The 22112-nt window shown below is 46.7% G+C and overlaps 1 protein-coding gene across 1 annotated transcript; it reads right to left on the reverse strand.

The window, feature by feature from the left end:
- Positions 1–238: 238 nt before the first annotated feature.
- On the reverse strand, positions 239–7588 carry CBLN2 (cerebellin 2 precursor). Its single transcript, XM_055127320.1, has 4 exons — positions 7150–7588; positions 4973–5438; positions 1981–2100; positions 239–1825 (listed from the first exon to the last, which is right to left on the reverse strand). Exons 2-4 carry the CDS (start codon positions 5288–5290, stop codon positions 1628–1630), a joined length of 636 nt encoding a protein of 211 aa, XP_054983295.1. The 5' UTR covers positions 5291–5438; positions 7150–7588; the 3' UTR covers positions 239–1627.
- Between the last annotated feature and the right edge of the window lie 14524 nt (positions 7589–22112).

The raw sequence follows: 22112 nt of genomic DNA on the forward strand, positions 1-22112 counted from the left end.
CTATTTCTACCAACATTCCTTGTATCAGGTTAAGTAATGCATCTTGAGAATTTAAAGCAATTCTCAAGCGAAACCTGCAGGGGTGTGTGTGCGTGTGCGTGTGCGTGTGTGCGTGTGTGTGTGTGTGTGTGTGTGTGTGTGTGTGTGTGTGACTTTTCCCCCAAGTCCTGGGTGTCTGGCCTCGATCCACACACCATTTTGGAAGCCAGGAGAAGAGGTGGAGGGAGAAAAGCCAGGCAGACATCAAACCCTTTTATTCTGAATCTTAAATTATGACTTTGTATCATCAATATTTTGGTTACATTGTTACACAAAGGACAAATTAACATCCGGTTTGAGGTCTCTTCTTTGATTGCTTTGGGATTAGTGACATTTCCTTGGCATACCAATCCTGCGCCCCTCAGCTCTCAACGGAGACTCCAGGAACGCTGCTGCGTGAGGCAGGAGGAAAGGCTTCCTCCCGGGGCTCCCCATCACCGCCTTCATCCTGGTGGCAGGTGGCATCCACCCAGTGCTGGCAAGCAGTGCCCGGTCTCCAATCCCCGGCACACCAGAGGAAGGTCCCAAGAGGCAGGAGCTGTCCCTGCTGCCTTTGAAGCTCCTGATCCGAGGTGCCCAAAGCAAAGTAATCCAAATTCACAAAAATCCAGCGCTGGGAAGCCCCACCCCAGGGCTGACTCAGGCCCTCTGCGAATGAATCAGGTCCTCAAAGTATTCCAGAGCTCACACGAAAAGGAAAAAAAAATACCCAGGTGGTGAATCTGGAAGGTGCTTGAGAGCATCTACTCGAGAGGAGAAGCGGAATTGCCCATGTATCACGTTCACGTCCACGGCCAGGAGCAGCTGATGGATTGGTCTCATCCCAAACAATACGCCCGGCTATTTTGTGTGTGTGTGTGTGTGTGTGTGTGTTTGGTTTTGTTTGGTCTCCTCCAGGAATTCAACAGCTTTTCCTCTTCCCAGCAGGAAAAATAGAAGTAGAGGCGAGGCGGGAGAGCAGAGTGGAACGAAAATAAAGCTTTGCACGGGAAAGAATAAACCATAAAGACACACACCGACAATACAAAAGTCACGGTCCAATCGTGCAAAATTTGCTTCTCTGGATAAAGCACTTCTTGACAGATTCACAATGTCCCCTGCCCCCTCCCGAGGCCTCCCATTCTCCCCGGGGACACAGCATGAAGGTGAAGCCACACTTGTCTTAAGGCTGTACAGACACACAGACAACACAGTTCAGGGTCTGCGAGAGCCAGGCCGAGTCCCGCTGTCACCTGCAGACAGCCTGTGTGGGCCGGGCTCAGCAGGGCGCCTCCCAGGAAAGCAAAGTCAGTGATGCTGAGCGGAACATCCCCTGTTCGGTGACTTGACAATCACAGGTACAAACCGCTCCTGTCGATCATTCCCTTCTCCTTCAGGCCTCGCTGCCTAAAACTCATTAGAGGCCAGGATCCTGAGGAACTGTCAATACTCAAAGAAAATTCTGGAAATGCAGGACATCATTCTTCCACCGCAAACATCTGTCGGAGGAGGTGGTCCTATTCGGACAAGTCCGGGGAGGGGTGGGGATGGGGGGTCGAGGAACGGCGGATTCGTGGACTCTGCATCCCCCCCAGCTGGGGGCTCTGCCTTAGAGAGGGAAGACCAGGAAGCCCGAGAAGGTGGAGTATTTCCAGCCGCCCATGAGGTTGCCCCGCTCCAGTTTGAGGTGAACTTTGTCTTCTCGCTCCATGAGCAGCAACACGCCATTGCTGGCCGCCTCTCTCGTGACGTCTTGGTCCCCCGCAAAGGCCGATATCACCGGGTAGCCGTTCTGCATCAAACTCACCTAGAACGCAGAGTTGGGAGCTTAGCGCAGCGGAGACAAGAGGCCCGGCCCCACACGCACCCAGGGGTCCTCTTGTCCCCAGGCCCCCACCCCCGGGGCCCATGCCATAAGGGGTGGGAGAAAAAGCAGAGGGTCACAGGGGCTTTCCTACCCACCTGGATGGTTTGTCTGTTGTACACTTTGACCACATGGAAACTGAAGCTGTAAATCCCTTTCCGCGGCGCTACGAATATGCTGGAGGCAAGGTCGAAATGGTTGCCGATGTTGACTAGGACCTGGGAAAGAAGGGCGGATGCAACACTCCCAAGCAACACCCGCGCGCAGCTCTCCCTCAGACTCACGTCAGAAAGAAAATTCAGTGAAATCACAGCACCCGTTCCCGAGCCACAGGAGCACCGGCTCAGCGAGGCCAGGCTGCCCCGGGAGGCCAGGAGCACCTGAAGTTCCAAGAAGCCGGGGCAGGAATTGATTTCAGAGCTATTCTAAGGGGTGGCAGTTAATATTTTTAAAGTGGACTCTATCGATGCCTTGATGTAGATGCAAGTAGTATACGTTGGGGGCCGGAAGGCAGGGAGAGAGCTTGAGGCCAGAGACGAGACAAGGAATCGTGAATTCAACCTGCGCAGAGCCCTGTGGGGGTAAGAGACGTGGGCATGAAGCTTTGGCCCAAACAGAGAGCCCTGGCAGACGAGAGACAACGCAAGGCCGAAGGCCCTTGCATTGCACTAGGTAGGGCGAGCTCAGTCCGAGTCCTGGCACCACGTCTGGTCCCCCTAGTGACCCTGGACACAGCCAGGACTGAACTCTGAGCACCGCTGGGTGTGGTCCTAAATTCAAAACCAAACACAATGAAAGCAACAGCAAAGCAGAGCTATCCAATGGCCCAGGAGAGGCCAATAAGGGAAAAGGCGCAAGAGTGCCCAGGGGCAGGTCAGGTTGCGTCTGTCCCGCACTTCCTGTCCTGATGTCAGGTCTCCCCAGCCCCTGTCCTGCCCCCCCACATCTAGACTGGAGACAGGCCAGGCCAGGCTCTGCCCCAGGGACACGGGCTGTGCCTGTCTGCTCTGTCCTTCTGAGTAACGTGTTTGCGGAGCTCTGAAGCTATGACATCATGCAAATCAGCCTCACTAAATAAAGGAAAGGCTGGGGCAGGCGTGAAGCTCTCCCCTGGCAGGGGAATTGCACAAGAGAAAGGACAATGACACAATCAGCCCCAGGACTGGAGATCAGATGACCCTGCCCTGCTGGTGCTTTTCCTTCTCCTTATATAAAAGAGGGAGGTGAGAAGGCTGCCATGCCCTGGCCGGCCATGAGGAGGGGAGGGTCCCTCATTGTCACCGGATTCCCTCTCAGCTCTGGCAAGGAGAATCCCGGCCACTGTCTGCAGCCCGTTCATAACCCGACCCAGGCACCAAGGCTCCAGGGAGACAATAGAATGGCTCTTACGACAAAAAGCCAGTGGCCACATCGATGAGACCCCATAGATGAGAAATGCTGTCTTCTGATCAGAAAACATCCTTCCACCTCTGTGGTGCGATCTTGCGCATGCATGCACGCACGCACACACGCGCGTGCGCACACACACACACACGGTGAATCACAGGCAATTCCCACAGTGGTGTGGAGTGCATCACCCACACCAGCCCCCCCCCCCACCGAGCACAGCCCACTACAGTCCTGGGCAGCAGAACACAGGCCACGGGCGGCACTTGGGGCTCTATTGTTACAGGTGGACACTGCCTGCCTGGCCTGGCCCCAGAGCTGGACTCTCAGACCCTCTGCAGGCTTGGAGCACTGAGGGGTCTTCTTTCAAGACCTCAAGAACAGCTTTTCCTGAATCAATGTTCTCCTCAATTTAAACTGGGGGCACTAGTAACTAGTTCAGAGGACCGGAGCAGAGGAAAAAATACCCACGCTGTCCCAGAACATTGAGGCCCAGGGAGTCTCTACCTGGGGACCCAGGGATAGATCATCTCACCTGTGCGCACGGCTCAGGTATAAAATCAGATCCCCCTTCCTCTTACTTGGCCCCACAGCCCAGGGGTTCTGGTACCCACGTGAAACGAGCCGTAGAAAAACGCTGGAAGAACAATGTCTAAGGTAACTGAAGGTGGATAGAAACAGGAAGAACAGGGAAAACTATGAATAGGATAGGTCACTTCCAAACACCTCTTTTAAGTCTTGAAAATGAAAACAAATGAAGATGTCTTCCCATCACCCCCTCCCAAAAAAAAAAAAAAAAGGAAAAAAATCACAGACACCCTTCAGTGAGGATTACAACAGAGGAACACCTGGCCTACAAGAGGCCTGGCTGTGAGGACAGACTCCCAGGTGTGTGTGTGGGGGGGAGGGGGGCGCAGTTGGACAGCCACACACAGTCAGCCCGGGGCTCTGTGGTGGGCCAACCACTTGGGCTGAAGAAAAGGACCCAAAACTGAAGGTGGAAGTGACTGGCGGGCTTCCCCGATGTTTGGGAGGAGTTACGGGCACCAAGGAGCAGAGGCAGAGCACCTGCAGCTTGCCACCCTGCCACCCTGCCACCCTGCAACCCAGAGCGAGCCCTGCAGAGGCCTGCCACTTCCGGCGGCCATCCGCCTGCAAAGGATGGAGGAGTTCAGCGGGAGGAGGGAGACCTTCATGCCCTTAGAAACACGGTGCTCGCCCTTTCTGGAGCCGCACTCTGCAGTTCTCTCCAGTTAGCAGGCCGTGGGGTCCTACGCACCGGCTCTGGTGTCGGCTTGCATCTGGGCCATGCTCCCCTCTGTTTTCTGTGACTTACCTAGACTAGACGTAACTTGCTCTGGTTGTCTCGCCCCACCCCCCACTCCTCTCTAACTCTCTTGCAGAGAAACATCCTCGCCACGACCCAGTGACAATAACTAACAGGGCACCTCTTCTGCTGGCGACTGAAGAAGCCCCTGGCCAAACAACGCGCATCCCTTAGTGGCGGGGAGGCACCTACTTCCTTAGGGTCTCCCAGAAAAGGGAGATAGAGCTGACATTTCCAGGCCCGCGCGTGCCAACCCAGCGAGCCCATCGCCACAGTCCCGCGGGGCCGGGGACGCACCGGGCGCGCGTGGGGCGGGAAGGGAGAAGCGCGGGGGGTTGGGGCGCGGGGTCCACCGGACAGTCAGGGCGGCCGCTGACCTGGTCGAAGTAGATGGTCATGGTGCGGTTGCTCATCTCCGACGGCTCGTGGTTGGTGCTGCGCGTGGCCGAGAAGGCCACCTTGGCGCTGCCCGAGCGCACGGAGATGCCGAGCGAGGAGGTGACGGCGCCGTCGGCCGACGGGCTGGAGTCGCACACCACCAGGCACTTGCCCTCCAGCACGATGGGCTCCGTGTCGTTCTGCGCCCGCACCGGGCGGCCGGCGGGCAGCAGCAGCAGCAGCAGCAGCGCCAGCGCCGCCCCCAGGCCGGAGCCGCAGCCGGCCGGCTCGCACGGCGCCCCCCGACGCGCGGGCATGGTCGGCGCGCGGGGACCCCGGCCCGGGGCGTGCGGGGGGCGGGCGGGAGCGCGGGAGGGCGCCGGCGGCGGGGGTGTCCGCTGGCCTCGGTGCCCGCCTCGGAGGGTCCGGGCCCGGGGCGTCCTCAGCAGACGGGCGCCGGCACACCTGTCAGGGCGAAGAACCCCAAAGCTTAGCTCGCGAGGCGCGGGCGCGCGGGGGAGGAGGGGCAGGTGCGCGTCGCGCGGGGACCCCGCCCCGGGGACCACCTTCGGGGCCAAGGCAGACAACGACGCCCACCCCCACCCCCAGACGTGACAACAGGTCCCCAGGGTGCGTGGGTGCCCTAGGCAGGGAGCTCCGCGCCCCGAGGGCTGCAGCGCCCCATGCAAAGATTGGAGGTCCCTGTCCCCACCCCACCCCCGGGTGTCACCGCGGCCCATCCAGCCCCAGTCCTGGGAAGCTCAAAGCCCAGAGCAGGAAAGACCCCATTAAAGCCCCATGGCCTCCGTTTCGGCGGCGTTTTCTGGAAAGCCGCGCGGAGAAACGCTTTCTCTCCAAGCTCTGTTCGCCCTCCCGGGGAGGTTATTTTAAGAAGTCCACTCGGGCAGATCGTGCCTGCCTTTCACTCCAGGAACTCATTCCCTGGAAGCTCCTTAGGGAGAGTGTTGGGGGAGAAGGAAAAGGGGTGACGGGTGTTGCTCAACAGCCCCTTCCAGCGACCCCTGCAGCCGGCTCCGGCTCCCTCCGAGTCGCTGCCCGCCCCGGACCCCCGGGCCCCCCGGCCCGAACCGCGGGCTGGGTGTATTCTGCAGGCTCGCTTTCTCGCCCGCGGCTCACTGGCTGTCGGTCGCCCGGCTCCGAACTCGACGTGCCCCCCGACACTTTCCCAGACCCTTTCCCGTGCCCCGGGAGCGCCGGGCGTTGGTGGCGCGCGGGGAACCCCGAAAGGCGCCGCCGCGCCTCCGCTCTCGCCCGGCCCCGCCAGCCCAACGCCCCGCGCATCTGCGGGAGCGAAGTTGTCCCTCCCGTCCCCCGCGCCACGCGAGTCCCGAGCTAGCGGCTAGCGTCCCCCTCTCCCGGGCCTCCCTCGGCGCCGGCCACCCCCGGCCCCGCGCGTTCCAGCGGTGCCCGAATGCGAGCGGACGCGAAGCCCGCGCGGCCGGTGGCCGCAGGGTCGGCGCTTACCTGGAACGTCCATGCTCCGAGCAGCGCGACCGCCGGACAAGTTGCTCTGGCCGGGAAGACGAAACGCGAGCTGGCGGGGCGGGGGGACCCCGCCAATACCGCCCCGCCCTGCCCCTGCCCGCACCGCGGACGCCCCGCGCCCCGCACCCGCCGGCCCGCGCCACGCCCGGCTCCCGCGCCGCCCCGCGCCCGGACGCACCGTTCTCCGCGCCCCGATCCCGCACAACCCGCGCCCCGATCCCACACGCCCCGCGCCCGCAAGCCCCGTCCCCGCACGCCCCGTTCCCGCGCCCCGCGCCCGCAAGCCCCGTCCCCGCACGCCTCGTCCCTGCTCCCCGAGCCCGCAAGCCCCGCGCCCCGCGCCCGCACGCCCGGGTCCCGCACAGCCCGCGCCCTCTCCCGCACACAGCCCGCTCCGGTGCGCACCGAGCCGCGCCCCGCGCCCTGCCCGCGCCCCACCCGCGTCGCGTCCGTCCGCAGCGTCCGAAGCCCCCGGAGCCCCCCGGCACCCGCAGAGCAGCCCTCACCGCCCGCTCCCCAAATCCGGTCTCCCCGCTGCCTCCAGACGGCACGGCCAAGGGCGCCCAATGCCCAGAGGACTCGGCGCACGACCCCCCACCCGCCCCCCGGCCCGCCACCTGCCCCCCCACTCCCCCGGGCAGGGGCCCCGCGCGCGGCCCAGCGCTCTCACCGCGGCGCCCCGAGAGGAACGGCCCGGACGGTGTCGCTCCCCACTCAGGCCCCCTCCGGAGCCCCCGGCGCGCCTCTGCTCGGCGATTCTTTCTTGGCGTCTCCAAATTCCCTCCAAGTCTTATTCCTGAACGGCTTGAGCACTTTCATCATTAGGGAAGGGGCGAAGCAGACAACCCTCCCACCCACCCCCCAATTAAAAAAAAAAAAAGAAGAAAGAAAGAAAAAACCCAAAGCGAAGCCCTGGGACGGCCAGGGAGCGCCCGGGGGGCGGGCAGGAGCGGGCCGGGGTGGGCAGGGACCGAGCGGCCGCCGGGCTCGGGCTGCGCCTCTGCCGCGCGGACGCTCGGGCCCGGGGCGCGTGTCGCCCGACGCCCGCTCCGCGCTCCAGGCCGGGGACGCGCCGGTGGCCACCCCGCGGGCTGAGCGCAAGCACGGGCGCGGGGCGCCACCTACGGGCGCGCGGCCTCGCTGCGGCGGGAGCTGGCGGCGGCCCGCGGAGGGGCGGGCGCTGGGGCCACCCGGGAGGCCAGAGCCCCCCTGACCGCGCACCCTCCCTCCCCACCCCGCCCGGCGGCGCGGGCCCTGGCAGAAACAGAGCGAACGGTAACAAAGGCTTATTTTCCCGGTATCCTCCAGCACCCTGGCTCTTGACACACGGAAGAGGCGCTCTGAATTTTCCAGATCCTTCTTGCTTTCTCGAACTCTGCAGTCGGGTTATCAGCGCTTTGCAAAGAGCATCCAGAGCCCGCGTTTCCCTTAACGGACCATAGGAACTGCGCACGTTCTTTTGAAGCTGGCTTTTTTTTTTTTTTATAAATCACTTTTTTTTTAAAAAAAAAAAAAGCACTAAATCCTTTGACTTATAGAACAGGCCTTTGTTCATAGGCTGATCAAAAATAAAGCCTAAATCGCCCAATGCTTTTCACAAGAACAAAGCAAACGTGCTTCTCATCCTTCCAGACTTCACACCCAACCCTCTTGGCTTTGAGCATCCAGCCCCTGGCCGTCTGGTCCCACCTCGAAGGTCCCTTCGGGGAGGAGGGCTTGTTCTCAAAGGCTCTCCGGAGAGGGGTCTTCCCCTTCCACAACTGCCCGCACCTCACCCGACCAGCTCTGAGGATGCAATTCACTTCACATCAGATGTGTAGGAAGACTGGGGAGAGATAGATATAAAAGTTCATATTATTGAAGTTCTCTAATTAATTCGGTTTCCAAAAAGAAAAAAAGTGTGATTAAAAGAACTTCTGCACCAAATGTTTTCTACCTAACTTGCAACCTAGTCTGGAACGTTGAAACAGCGCCCTTCTATGTCCTTCTGTAGAAATTCACTAAAAATGAAGGAGCTTCCTCACTTTTATAACATGGCGAGATGTACTACAATAATTTACTGGGGCACTTTCTCAAAGTCAACATGTTTTGGTCTTATTTTTGTGGGTTGAATTTAGTAGAAACGGTGCATTTTTACTCTGGGGTAGAAACTTTACTCCTTTTACTTCTGCTTTTGAGAATCACTGTCAATAACAAGACAAATTTATCATTCCATTCGTAGAGAATCCTGACTTGCCTGCAAGCATTAAAAGCAGAAGATACTCTATCTATGAAAAAAATGTGAGGAACTCACTGATAATTAGACCTGTTTGGAGATTTAATCAAGTAGCAGTGCCTCTCACACATCTATAAATCTTTAAATAACAGCTGTATTAAGCAACTGTCCTAAATGCTGTGCTGCAAATTTGATTTGAGTAATCCAAATGAATCAGATTAATATCACCTTTGGTGGTGAGAGGGAAAGGGGCAAACAGAAACTGTGTGTCAACAAAAGTGTTAGAATGATGTCATCCTCAAAGATTGATTTATAAAGTGGACAACCTTACATAATCACAAAGTAAGCATTTCATCTGTAGTGAGAAAAACAGACAAGGTTTAAATTTAGGCAGAAGATTATTTTTAGAAGGAAGTTAGTAATTGTGAAAAGTAGCAGGTTGAACAACAGAACATCACTGATTAATGACAGTTGGAAATATTGAGAGATATTTAGGTCACAGTGGAATCAGCCTGTTTACATGCTTAGAAAAGTTTCAGCTTGTGACTAAGATTGGAAAGTGAAAATTTCTAATTGTCACAGGGCTTACCTGTTCTGCTCCATTTCTCCAGTGACGGTGACTATTACTATCATGAACAATAGCAGTCAGGAAGAGTAGACTATTCTCCTAAGTATAGGCACAGCTCCGTAGACGCTAGCAACTGTTTGCCAGCATCTGGTCTGTCAGATATTGCACCCTTGCCCTTATCTTGGCTATAATTTAGTTTAACACCCAGTAGTGCGACAGATGGTTGCACAGAGATTCAGAGGAAAGCATTGAGGTCTTAAAAACAGCGGGAGGGAAAAAGCAAAAACATTAATCCAAAGAGACATATGCACACCTCTACTCATTGTAGAAGCATCATATACAATCGCCAAGATCTGGAAACAGCCCAAGGACCCGACAACAAGAGTAGATCAAGCAAATGTGATCTATGTGCACGATGGAATTCTCTTGCAACTTGGGGAAAATACAGAAGCTTGTAGTTTGCTGCAGCTTGGATGGAATTGTAGAATGTAGTGCTAAAAGGACGAAAGAGGGACTCCAGAGGAGCTCACCCAAGTACCGAATTTAGAGAAACAAAGGAAGGGGTTAAGCTATCCCCAAGGCAAAGGAACCTCCCTCAGGACTTGATCAGGAAACTGGGAAGTGAGGAAGGTAAGAGTAGGGGTGGGTCACCACAGTTGCCTGAGGGGTGGTTATCCCAATGGGCCGGGATAAAGGTCCTGCAATGATATAACTTCAGAACTGCAGCAAACCAGGAGACCTCAATGAAATATTCTAAAACCCTTTAAAAGAAAGAAAAAGAAACAGTAGGAAGGGATTTACTTTCTTTGGCTCCATCTATCTCCATTGAGACTGCAAGTTTGTTTTCTTATATAGAACACACACACTCACACACACACACACACACACACACACACACACACGCACACGCTGAAATGAAATACACTGCCAGCCAGAGTCACCATATTTTCTCACTTTTTTCCAGTGAAGATTTCACGTTTATGGGACTGAGACAGAACTAACTAAACAGGCTGAAGCACAGGCATTGCCTGCAGGAAGCAAGGGTTCAAGTCCAGGAGTGACCTCTGAGCACAGAGCCTGAATTCGTCCCTGAGCACTGTCATGCGTAGTTCTAATTAGAAAATAATATTTATTTATTTATTGGTTTTGAGGCCGTGTCTGGTGACGCTCAGTGCTTTATCCTGGCTGTGCAGTCATGAATCACCCCTGAGAAGGCTTCAGGGACCATACGAGGTGCCAGGGATCGAACCTGAATAGGCTGCATGCAAATCACTGTACTAGCTCTCCAACCTCCAAACTGTGTATATGTATGTCTGTATTTTAAGTACGTGATAAATACTCGCTTCCAGACAGTTTGCTGTCTTGAATGTGAATACCTTATACATGCTTTTATAAATAACTTGTCAACATTAATAAATAGATATGTCAATTTTGTTAAACTTTATTGAGCAATAAATGACAAGTCTAGAGGAATACACTGCAATCCTGTAAGGTGAGGGTCCAGTGGTGAAGTGACTGTCAGGCTCAAGGTAATCGGCACTCCCATGAGCTCACACAGCTAACACTGTGAACTATTTCTGACTTCCAGGATTAAAATGCTTAAAAGCTGTTTAAGATTCACTCAAGAGTTGCTTTTCGGTCTATGGTACCATTTTACTCACAGTGGCTGCCATGGTGTGCATTAGAATTTCAGAATTTGCTTTTCTTATTGCTAACAAGGGCATCTTTTAGCCTACCTCACCCCACTCTCCCCTCCACTGCATTCCCCGAGAACAACCCATTGTGTCTCTTTAATGGCATCACCTTTTTTGTGTTTTTTTGTGTGTGTGTCTGTCTTATTTCACTTAGCATAATGTCCCCAGACTCATCTGATCCTGGGGAATGGAGATTTCCCTTCTTTTTGTGACTGAATATATTTTATAGTATATGTACACTTACATGTGCATCACATTTCTTACCCATTCAATTATTATAGAATAATTAAGTGGTTTCCATACTGCTTATTCTAGTAAAATTTGCTTTAGTGTACATGGATAGGAATAGTTATCACCATGAAGTCATAATTTCCATACAATATATATCTATACCCAAGATAAATGATATAGTAAGTTTTTACTTCAGTAAAAATAAAATTTTCTAAAATTGCAAATATCTTTTCAATGTGTATAATTCTATTCTATAGAATTATTAAAATCTTAAAAACATTGAACAATCTTGATATTGAATACTTCTTAAGTTAAAAATGGTAAATTATTTATAAGCTGCAACATATGCCTTGCACACAGGAAAATATATCCATATATATTTGTTGGTGAAATCAAAAATAATAAAGTGAATATCAATTTAAGAACACATAATAGCAAGGGAAAGTCTAAATAGTGGTTTGTGGACTAAAAATAATTAACAACGTAAATGAAACTTTTGAATAATCAGAATCAGTTCCAATTTCATTCTATGAGATGACCAAGAAAATTTCCCTATTAAAGCAATTGATCTGCAAAGAGCATGCTTGATGGTTAATCTGGTATATTTAGTTTCGTAGGAACATCTGCATCATTCTGCTAATCTATAGTGTGAAACATCTTTACATATGCTTACTCACCATATGTGTATCTTTAATTGAAACACAGTCATTTACAACATTGTTTATGATGCAATTGTTACAGGCATTCAATGTTCCAACATGAATCCCACCACCATGAAACCTTTCCTCCATGATTGTTCCTATTTTCCTAACACCTCCCAAGCCTGTATCCTTAAGTACAAAATTATTTTATGTTGCTTGTTCCAACTAAATGACTGATGGAACTATCAAAAATACTAAGTAAAAGAAGAAAATTTGTGAAAAAATAAAGCAATTGGTCTGTCAATTGGTGACTGAAATTATATAATTATCTGAACGTAGTCAACTATGTTAAATCACATACCAGCATTTTTCTGATATTCCTCTCAATATTCCATAACTATTCTTTTAAAATATGATTTTAAAATTTATTTGATTAACAAACTGAAATTATAGATCCAAGAGTCACAGCGTGACACTGTTTCTTCAAGAGTAAAAAAACATATTAAGTAATTGAAAGGTAGTGTTTTTTTTAATTTTGTAATTTTTAAAAAAATGTTAAAGAATAAGTCTGTATGCTAGGGGTAAATATTAGGGTTTATAAAACTTTATGAGGCAAGGATATTGAAAGAGTACAAAGTAATATATTTTCTTGCTCCTCCAATGTCCCATGCTATTTTGTTTTTAATAGAACATAATCTTGAAATTAGTATGCAAGGCAAATTAGTAACTTAATGGACTTCTTGTATTTGAATTCTGCTGTACTAGAGGAAGCAGAACAATTGGTTGGGAAGAAGCAATTTATCCTTATTTTTTCTGCTATGTCTCATTGTCTTACATAACCCTAATATTCAATTTCTTCTATGTTAAAGTAGAAAATGTCTCTATTGCCTTACCAAATTGGGTCAGTTGTCTGATGCTCATCATTTTAATCTTATCAAAACAAAAGTTCTATAAACAATGACGCCGTTTGTCAACTCTAATTTCTCAATAAAATGTAGTAGTTCCAGAATGAAACCCTCTGCAGGATTTTACAGGAATAAAAATTTAATTGGTCCCCAAAGTAGTGGAGACTCATTAATATGTAGATAAATTATTTTCTGAATTTTTAGTTAAAGTATTTCTTCTACTATAACCATATAGACTTCTTTTTTGGAGTAGTTTCATGTGTGACTTCAGGGCAAGTCTTTTTAAATTCAGAACATTTTGAATCTATAATAAACAAAAATAATGTCTTTTCAACTTAGAAACTAATTTCAAATAAGGATACACTGAGCTGAAGAGTATAGGAAACTGTTCACACTTACACTTTCAAAACTCCTTTTGGGGTGCAAGGTCAATGCACTTCCCCTCTCAAATGTTCTCCTCTTCATTGTTCAATAACATGTTAAGTCCCAAATGTTTTGAGAAAACAGCCAATAGTATTTAGAACACTGGGAATATAATCATTTTTACTTTCTGAAATAGTTTTTCTTTTGAAACTGTGGTATTATGTGTGTTCTTGTTTGTGCATTAAGTTATATATGCCAAATTATGTATAGATTCATTTATTTATTGGTGACACTAAAAACAATGAAATGCATATTGAGTTAAACACACATAGTAGCAAGGAAAAGTCTAAATGTTCAGTGACTTGTGGGTACTTTTAATAATTAACAACATAAGTAAAACTCTTTAATAATCAGAATCTGTTCCATTGGCACTCAATAGAAAGACCAAAGAGGCTGTAAGTTCAGGGAGACCATGAATTTACATTCTCAAAAATAATGCATGATAGAAGCAATCGAAATTGGGTAGTGAATTCTGGTGAGCAACGCGGCCCGGACAATGCTCCGGACCCGAATCGGGGCCAGCAGCACCGGGGGGCCGGAAGGAGGAGGTGCCGCCAGCACACCTTCTCCAGATGGAACCCTGGCGACACTGAGCAGCAACTAACACGGCTCCAGGATTCGGGACTGGGACACATCCAAGCCGTGGGGGGGTGGGGGGGCACTGGAGTGGGTCCTTTTCTAAAACCTGAAAACATACAATCTTTTAATGGAAAACTAATTATCAAATGCCTCCTTGTTAGGGTTATCTTGTTTGGGGATATAACTCCCACAACAATAGTGAGTTTTGTGTTGAAATATGGAACGTAATCAAGCTGAAGAGAAAATAAAGTTAAATTCATCAGTTATACAGTTGGGGTGGGGGGCGGGGGGTATACCGGGGTGGTGGTGGAATATGGGCACTGGTGAAGGGATGGTGTTTGAATACGGTATAACTGAGACATAAACCTAAGAACTCTGTAACTTTCCACATGGTGATAAAATTTTTTAAAAAATAAAAATTAAAAAAAAAAAAGAAATTGGGGAGTGAAAAGTGGAGAGTGTAAGGACGAATCCCCTGGAAAGTGCTGTGTGTTAAACAGTGGCACTGTGGAAGCAGCCCTCGGAACTGCTCATCAGAAATCCGGGGCTAGTTATTCTCTCCTCCTATGTTCAACCCGGCCTCATTTCTCCACCTTAGTGCCCGGGAATCAGACAGCATTCCTTCCCAGTGCTCCTGCAAACTCCACGGTGGACAGATAGATTGGCTCCAACAGTTGGTAAACCTACCTTTTACAAACCTTCCTTAGTTTGAAACAAGACCTTCTTCTCCTTATTCCAGAGTTTCTCTGGTCATAGGAAATCATTCTTTTATGCTTGTGATTAGCTGGTGGAGAGACTTGTCCTTGGAGATCCAGCATTGTAAAGGAGTATGTGAAAAAAAAAAAGACAACAACTAAAAATCGTGAGGTTTTGATACTGAGCAACCTACAGGCTGGTCCATCAAGAAGTTTCACTTGTCTCAGCTGAATACAATGAGACCAGTTAGGGATCCCTTCAGAGATAAGTTCCTGATGACAGACAATGTAGCACTGTAGCACTGTTGTCCTGCTGTTCATTGATTTGCTTGAGCGGGCACTAGTAACATCTCCATCGTGAGACTTTTTGTTATTGCTTTTGGCATATTGAATACACCACAGGTGGCTTGCCAGGCTCTGCCATGAGAGCAAGATACTCTCGGTAGCTTGCTGGGCTCTCTGAGAGGGACGGAGGAATCGAACCAGGGTCGGCCACATGCAAGGCAAATGCCCTACCCGCTGTGCTATCGCTCCAACCAGACAATAGGTGCCAGACAATTTCCCGCTAACAAGGAATCTTTATTAGACACATGCTTACCCTGTGCACAGGAGCAAATACATCTCAGAATATTTCTTAAACAGAAATGGAGAGATGTGCCGGCTGCCCACAGGAGCAGGTACGGTGCAGGAGTGTGAAATTCCCATCCCTCAGCTCTTCAGTGCCCGCCCAGGTTTTGGAGATGGAGAGTGACCAGATCCTTGCAGGAAAGAAATGAAGAGTGGCATGAAGAAATTAAGGCATTAAGGAGTCACAGAAGGGCATCATGGCTGCAAGTAATCCCCAAACTATCATGATTCAGGCTCTATCTGGAAATGTGATTAAGAATGTAGATGGAAGTGTCTGGAATGAGAGGTCACTGGCTGCAGTGTGTGCTCTCTTTCAGGAAGCCCAGAGTCAATCTTGAGCACTGAGCCATGATTAGTCCCTGAGAACTAGAATTATGACCATGACATCCATTTCCCCATATGTAGTGCATCAGTTATCTGGGTGTGACCTAAAATTCTACATCTGTGATAATCTGGCAGTGAATGCCAGGCTCGGGCCTCATAGGTTGCCCTCTGAGTAACAAAGATCTACCCTCCCTTTCTTCTGGGGACTTACTCAACATCCAAAAAGTCATGTGAACTTTTACTCTAAGACATTAAGGCGGAGACTGTGATTAAAGGAGCAGAGTGAAATTCATAACCAGAAAACAGTCTGGTGAGCAAGATGCTAACAAAGGAGCCAATACACAATTGTTCGATTAAGATGATAGAGGTGGTCTGTCCACTTTATCATCCACCGAAGAAGGTGTTTTCATTTGACTGCTTTATTTTTATTTTGTATACCATGCTTCAAGGAGACAAAAAAAGAGGGGGGTTGCACTAAGATCTTATGGGGGGAAAATGGTTTTTTTGCTCTACTTTAGCAAGACAAATGCAAGATAGCCCCAAAGTAGAAGGAACCACTTTCTTAGTTGACAACTAGAGAGAGTTTACCATCCTCAGTCAGATGGGGTCACTCCCTAAAAGACACGGAAAGAATTTCCATTTATTTGTACATCATTAGGAAACACCTGCCTGGAGTTGGAAGTTTTATAATGAATGTATCTTTACGAACACTGTAGATGGGAGTTAAAAAGATGTTATTGTTCCCAGCCACAGAGGTGGAAGGGCCGGGGAGAGTCCTAATTGGATCTGCTCAGAACTGGTGGAGACAGAACATCTGAGCACCTGCAGAGAGGGAAATATTCTTCTGGTTCTAAGATCAAAATCTTGTTGGGCCCTTCAGGAGATGTGGACTTGTTTCCTCACGACCAGATTGTTCACAAGTTAAATATTAACTTGGAGATGAGAGAATTGTGGAGCCAAATTTATCCCTTGGCTGGTTGACTAGACTTGTGTTTGATGATTCATTGTTCTGATTTCTCATAATAATCTCCAAGAAGACATATGGATTTCCCTTCAGGACCCTCATCATTTCCAATAAGGATAAACATTTGTTACATTGCTAATATATCTCAGGCGCAGATCGCATGGTATTCATTATTTCTCTGGAGAAAACTCTACCCATAGGAAGAGGAAAGGAACATATTTAATGAGACAAAATGCAGAAAGAAAGTCGGCTGAGATGTCTGAGGATAGAGAGTTCATTTTGAGAGTTGACACGATTAAGAAGTTCCTGGGAAAAAAGCAGACTAGGAATAAAGAAGGCTGAGCAAGTTTTTAGTCAAGAGACATTCCTATCAGATTTCAGAAAACACAAACCTTAAGCATCTCCAAATGTTTTTATGTACTTTTCAAATTTGATTTTAAAAAAGGTTTATATTTTTTAAAAAATATGCAAATCAGTTTACTTGACAGAAATGACATTTTTTAAAAAATCACTTTGCAAATACCGTATGTGCCTTTAGGAAGCTTTCAGTGCCCTAAAAACTTGATTAAGTTTTGGTTCAATTTGTAATGTTTAAAATGTTGGACTAATACATTTTGATAATTTTTTCTAGATATTAAAAGCTTTGTAGAGCATGTGTTTATATCTGTATTGGCTAGATTATTTATTTTGTACTAATATGATGATCGCTACAGCCCTAAGAATCCCTACATCTTTTTGTTCTAATGTGGTGATTGCCGTAGCACTGAGAATCCTTATAAACATGCCTTATCCATACCAAGATTATAATTTCACCGCAAGCAGGTACCACGGCTTAGTTTTGATTTGCCATTTTTAGTACATTTGACACATCCCTTGGCTTCCACGTGTGTGTTTGTGTTGACTATTTGATTCTTGCACTGTAGCACTGCAGCACTGTCCTCCCATTGTTCATCGATTTGTTCTAGCGGGCACCAGTAATGTCTCTATTGTGAGACTTGTTACTGTTTTTGGCATATCGAATATGCCCCGGGTAGCTTGCCAGGCTCTGTGGTGCAGGCAGGATACTCTCAGTAGCTTGCCGGGCTCTCCGAGAGGGATGAAGGAATCAAACCCAGGTCAGCCGTGTGCAAGGCAAACACCTTACCCACTGTGCCATCGCTCCAGTCTGATTTGATTCTTATGACCATTAAAACGCAATTTTACTTGACTTCATCATATGTTCTCTTGCGTGTGCTCCCAGAAAATCCTAAAACCCTACATGATTTTTAAATAATAAACAAAATTTTCAGAAGTTTTTGAAATCTAAGACAAATGGTTGTTTTTTTTTTAATTAACTCACCAAGAAAAATTAGATTTTTGGTTTATCAAAATTTTATTTTTATTTTTGATGGGGGCGTGGAGGTGGGGAGAAGTGGGGCATGGGGGTTTCAAATTTTTGTAGCCAGGTCAGGAGAGCTTGGAGCACAGCAAGAACACTAGAGCATGTTTCAGTGTTTGGCCATCCCTCGATGCCCAGCTCTAGTCTGAAACAGAGATGAACCTAAATGACAGCACTGACGGGCTGCGAACTCCAGCCCCACTTACTCTTGCTCTGAAGGCTCCTTCCCAAGGTCAACGACCTCCGCAGGTCCTCACACCCAGCCTGAGGTTTGTGTCTCTTGATAGACACAGGGGTGGCACGGGAACTGTACAAATAAGAAAACAAAGTATTACTTGAAAATTACAATGATACTAAGACTTTGTTGATATGTGCAGAATGTTGATGTTATAAAAGCATATGAAATGTTTTAACAGTATTGGTTAATAATTTTAAAAGGAAGCTTTTCTGACTTTCTTGGTTTTCCTAAACAATGTGAGCGTTCAGCTGAAGCTTTCACCAAGAAACGGAACTTCCTCTGTGATTTTATGATCACATCCTTTGTATAAAAATCAACTATTGGGTCTTAGTGGGCTGGAGAGATAGCACAGCGGTTGGGCGTTCGCCTTTCACTCGGCCAACCCGAGTTCGATTCCTCCACCCCTCTTGGAGAGCCCGACAAGCTACCGAGAGTATGGAGCCTGCACGGCAGAGCCTGGCAAACTACCCGTGCGAATTGGATATGCCAAAAACAGTAACAATAAGTCTCTCAATGAGAGACATTACTGGTGCCCGCTTGAACAAATCGATGTGCAACAAGATGACAGTGACCAGTGGGTCTTAGTGATTTTAGTGGTATGGTTAAATATTCCAGTAGTCTTTTAATTTTATTTTGCCTTTTCACTTTCTATTTTTTTAATGAATATTGCTGGTTATTATAATGCTCATCAGGAAAAAGGAGATCTTTAATAAAAGAAAATTTTAATTAGCCTTTCATATAGATATATTTTATGTTTATTTTCAAAACTATAAAAATCAACAAGCTCCTGTTATAATATGTGGTTTGCATCGTTATCTACAATATGATGTGAAAAATAGCCATAGTAGGGAAATCAAAACTGAACTTAAAAAAAACCAGAGGGACACTTATGCCTCAGTTTCCATGAACATGTGGTTCAATTTAAATGATGAGAAAAGACAATATCATTCCAGAGTGCAAAGGCAACTCATTATACAACCAAAAATAATATATTCCTTAAACATTGAAGGTAAATAGAGAAATGAGGAAAGTGAATAAAATAAATACCCATCAATGGACAACAAACAAAATAAAAACTCAATGAAGAGACAGAAAAAAATAGTATTGAGACTTAGGGGAAATACTAGGGGAAATAAAAGAAAATATACAAAAGTTGTTTTCTAATAAATTTATGACAGTCACTCAGAAGGTATTAAGCAATAAGCTGTTATTAGTATCTTTCATATTATTTTCTTCTGTATATTTCATTTCTTACCACATGATTGCATTACTTTAGAAATCATTTTTATTAAAAGTCACAAAATCTGTTTTCTTCAGATTCCATGTATACAGATACACATTCTCTGCTGCATATTTGAATGAAAGAGGGAAAGAATTTGATTCTTGAGACTGTCTCTGCAGAGAGGGAGCCAGAGAGGGAAACATCCTAGTGTTCTTCTATCTTTGAACTTCGTGAGTCTCTTCCACATTTTCACTTAGAAAAATCATGGTGTCCTTCACCAGCAGCTGAAATAAGCTGTGGGAGATAGTATTATATCTGCAAGTATAGAGTAAGTGTCTCTTTCCCCTTCACCCCCACAGAACTTTCCAAACTTAAGCAAGTAAGTGGAAGAAGCTATGAATTTTTAATGGGTAAAAGGAAAAATTAAAAAGGGGCTAGGAGAATCAATATGAAATTCCAGCAGTACACAGACTGCCAACTTCCAACATACGTGTGTGTGTGTGTGTGTGTGTGTGTATTTTACGGACAACTGACTGGCTTAAAATGCAATTTTGATAATTTAGTGAATAGAAAATTTGTCCAGGGAACTGAAGCTTAAAAAAATACTTATAGACAATTTAAGTTATATCAACTAATTTTCCATTTAGTGCTAATCCAAGACAACTTAAAAAAACTACCAAATTCAATTAACCAGATGCAGTTCATAATTCAAACCAACACAGTTGACCAGAAAATGTAAGCTGACATCAAACATCTTACTCTTAGTTCTGACTGATATTATAAACTCTGGATAAAAGGTCTGGAATAGGAGAATTTTGAAAGCCTTTTGCTGGAAGATTTGAAGATACTGGCTTTATTTGGCAGATTTCTGTCTATCCTTTATACCCATGCTTTGGTATGAATTGATTATGTTATTGAAAACATACATCTGAAAAGAAAAAATATTATAACTTGCTTTGGGTCTTAATTCTGCAAGGCAAAAATAACTTATCCCATAATCTCTTCTATAATTGTTCCTCATGATCCTTTCATTAAAACATGGATGACTAATTATGTTAAAGGAAGTGAAAATGATAAGACTGTTAGTATTTTTTTTCTCATTACACTATTCTGCTTTTGCTTGGACTGTGATGAAAGCAGTAGCCTTGATATGCATTATAAAATTTCAAGTCAATTAATCCCTGATCTACCTAGTGGATGTTTAGGAGAAAATGACACGAATCATTTTGAAGAGAAAACTAAACTTCTCTGCCAATCTTTTGGACTTCTGCCCAAGCCAAGCAATAAAGAATTTTTTGATCATGAGAATTTCTGGAATTTCTTAAAGTGAAGAGTTTTTCCTTCCAAGTCCAGGTGACATAATTAAGTGTCAACGTTTAGACTTACTCATTGAAAATGATGAATTTAGAATATTTATTTCTGCTAGTGTGGAGGACTTAAAGGAAAAGACTGGAATGATGGGCTTTGATGCTTAAATAACTCATCAATTAAGCAAAATTAGAGGCTTCTAAAGGAAAGAAATAGGAAACTTTATTTCAAACATCTTCAGTGACAAAATGTTGACTATTGTCTGGAAATAGGCCAAGCACAGTCCTGAATAAGAGTTTAATTTCAAAAGTTAAAAATCAGACATTTAAGGAGACCAATCTTTTAATTCTACTTTGTTCATATTTTTCCTCATAAAAATTGATTAAAAGATGGAAAATATAACTTGTTTTTCTTTAACTTTTGTTAGGAAAGAACTCAAGCCACAAGTGTGGGTTTTTGTTGTTGCTGAAACCCAGCGGTGCTTAGCGCTGACTCTTGGTTCTGTGCTCAGGGATAAATTTTAGTGGGCTCAAGGGACCATGTAGGGTGCTAGGGATTGAACCTGGGACTGCAAGACCAGTGCCCTACCCCACAAATGTGGTATTTAATACGAGGAGTCTATGGAAAGAATCAAAACCACCCAAGAACTCCTAAAGGCATATATTTACTTTACATTGTAACCTGAGTGTTTAGTCATTGTTGTTTAGCTTATTTGCTGAGTTCTCTCAGGGGAAGTCTGTTTGATGGCCCCTGGATAAACTCACAATGAACAGTTTGCACGCACATATATGCATGCGTGAATAAGTGTCAGCATGAAAGAACAAATCTAAATCAATGTTTCAAATAATATTTAATAATGTGCTTTTTCTACTTAACCACAGACATTTTGTAAAGTTAAGGACGTGACTAAACTTCAGCAATGCCTCCCTCTGAAGAGGAAATAAAGGCAGCAGGAAATGGGACATCTTATTTGAGAGAGCACAAATCTCAAGCTCTGAACTGTTATGGACTGCTGGTGGGAATGCTTTCCCTTTTGGCAAATAGCGTGGACGTTACTCAAAAAATTAGAAATTGAGCTCCCATTTTGCCCAGAAATACCACTTCTGGAATGTATCTCAGACATGCAAAAAAGGACAGTAGAAATGACATCTGCACTTATATGTTCATTGCTGCACTGCTTACAATAGCCCAAATCTGGAAAGAACCCAAGCCCCCAAGAACAGATGACTAGTTAAAGAAAATTTGGTACATCTACACAATGGAATACTATGCAGCTGTTAGAAAAGATGAAGTCATGAAATTTGCATATAAGTGGATCAACATGGAAAGTATAATGTTAAGTGAAATGAGTCAGAAAGAGGACAGACATAGAAAGATTGCACTCATCTATGGAATATAAAGTAACAGAATGGGAGACTAACACCAAGAATAGTAGGAGCAAACCAGGAAGTTTGCTCCATGGCTTAGAAGCTGGCCTCACAGGCTGGGGGAAAAGGCAGCTCAGATAGAGAAAGGAACACCAAGTAAAGGGTGTTTGGAGGGTCCACCTGGGATGGGATATGCGGGCTGAAAGCAGACTATAGACCGAACATGATGACCATTCAATACTTACATTGCAGAC

The sequence above is a fragment of the Sorex araneus genome, chromosome 2, assembly GCF_027595985.1.
Source record: "Sorex araneus isolate mSorAra2 chromosome 2, mSorAra2.pri, whole genome shotgun sequence".
Taxonomy (NCBI): domain Eukaryota; kingdom Metazoa; phylum Chordata; class Mammalia; order Eulipotyphla; family Soricidae; genus Sorex; species Sorex araneus.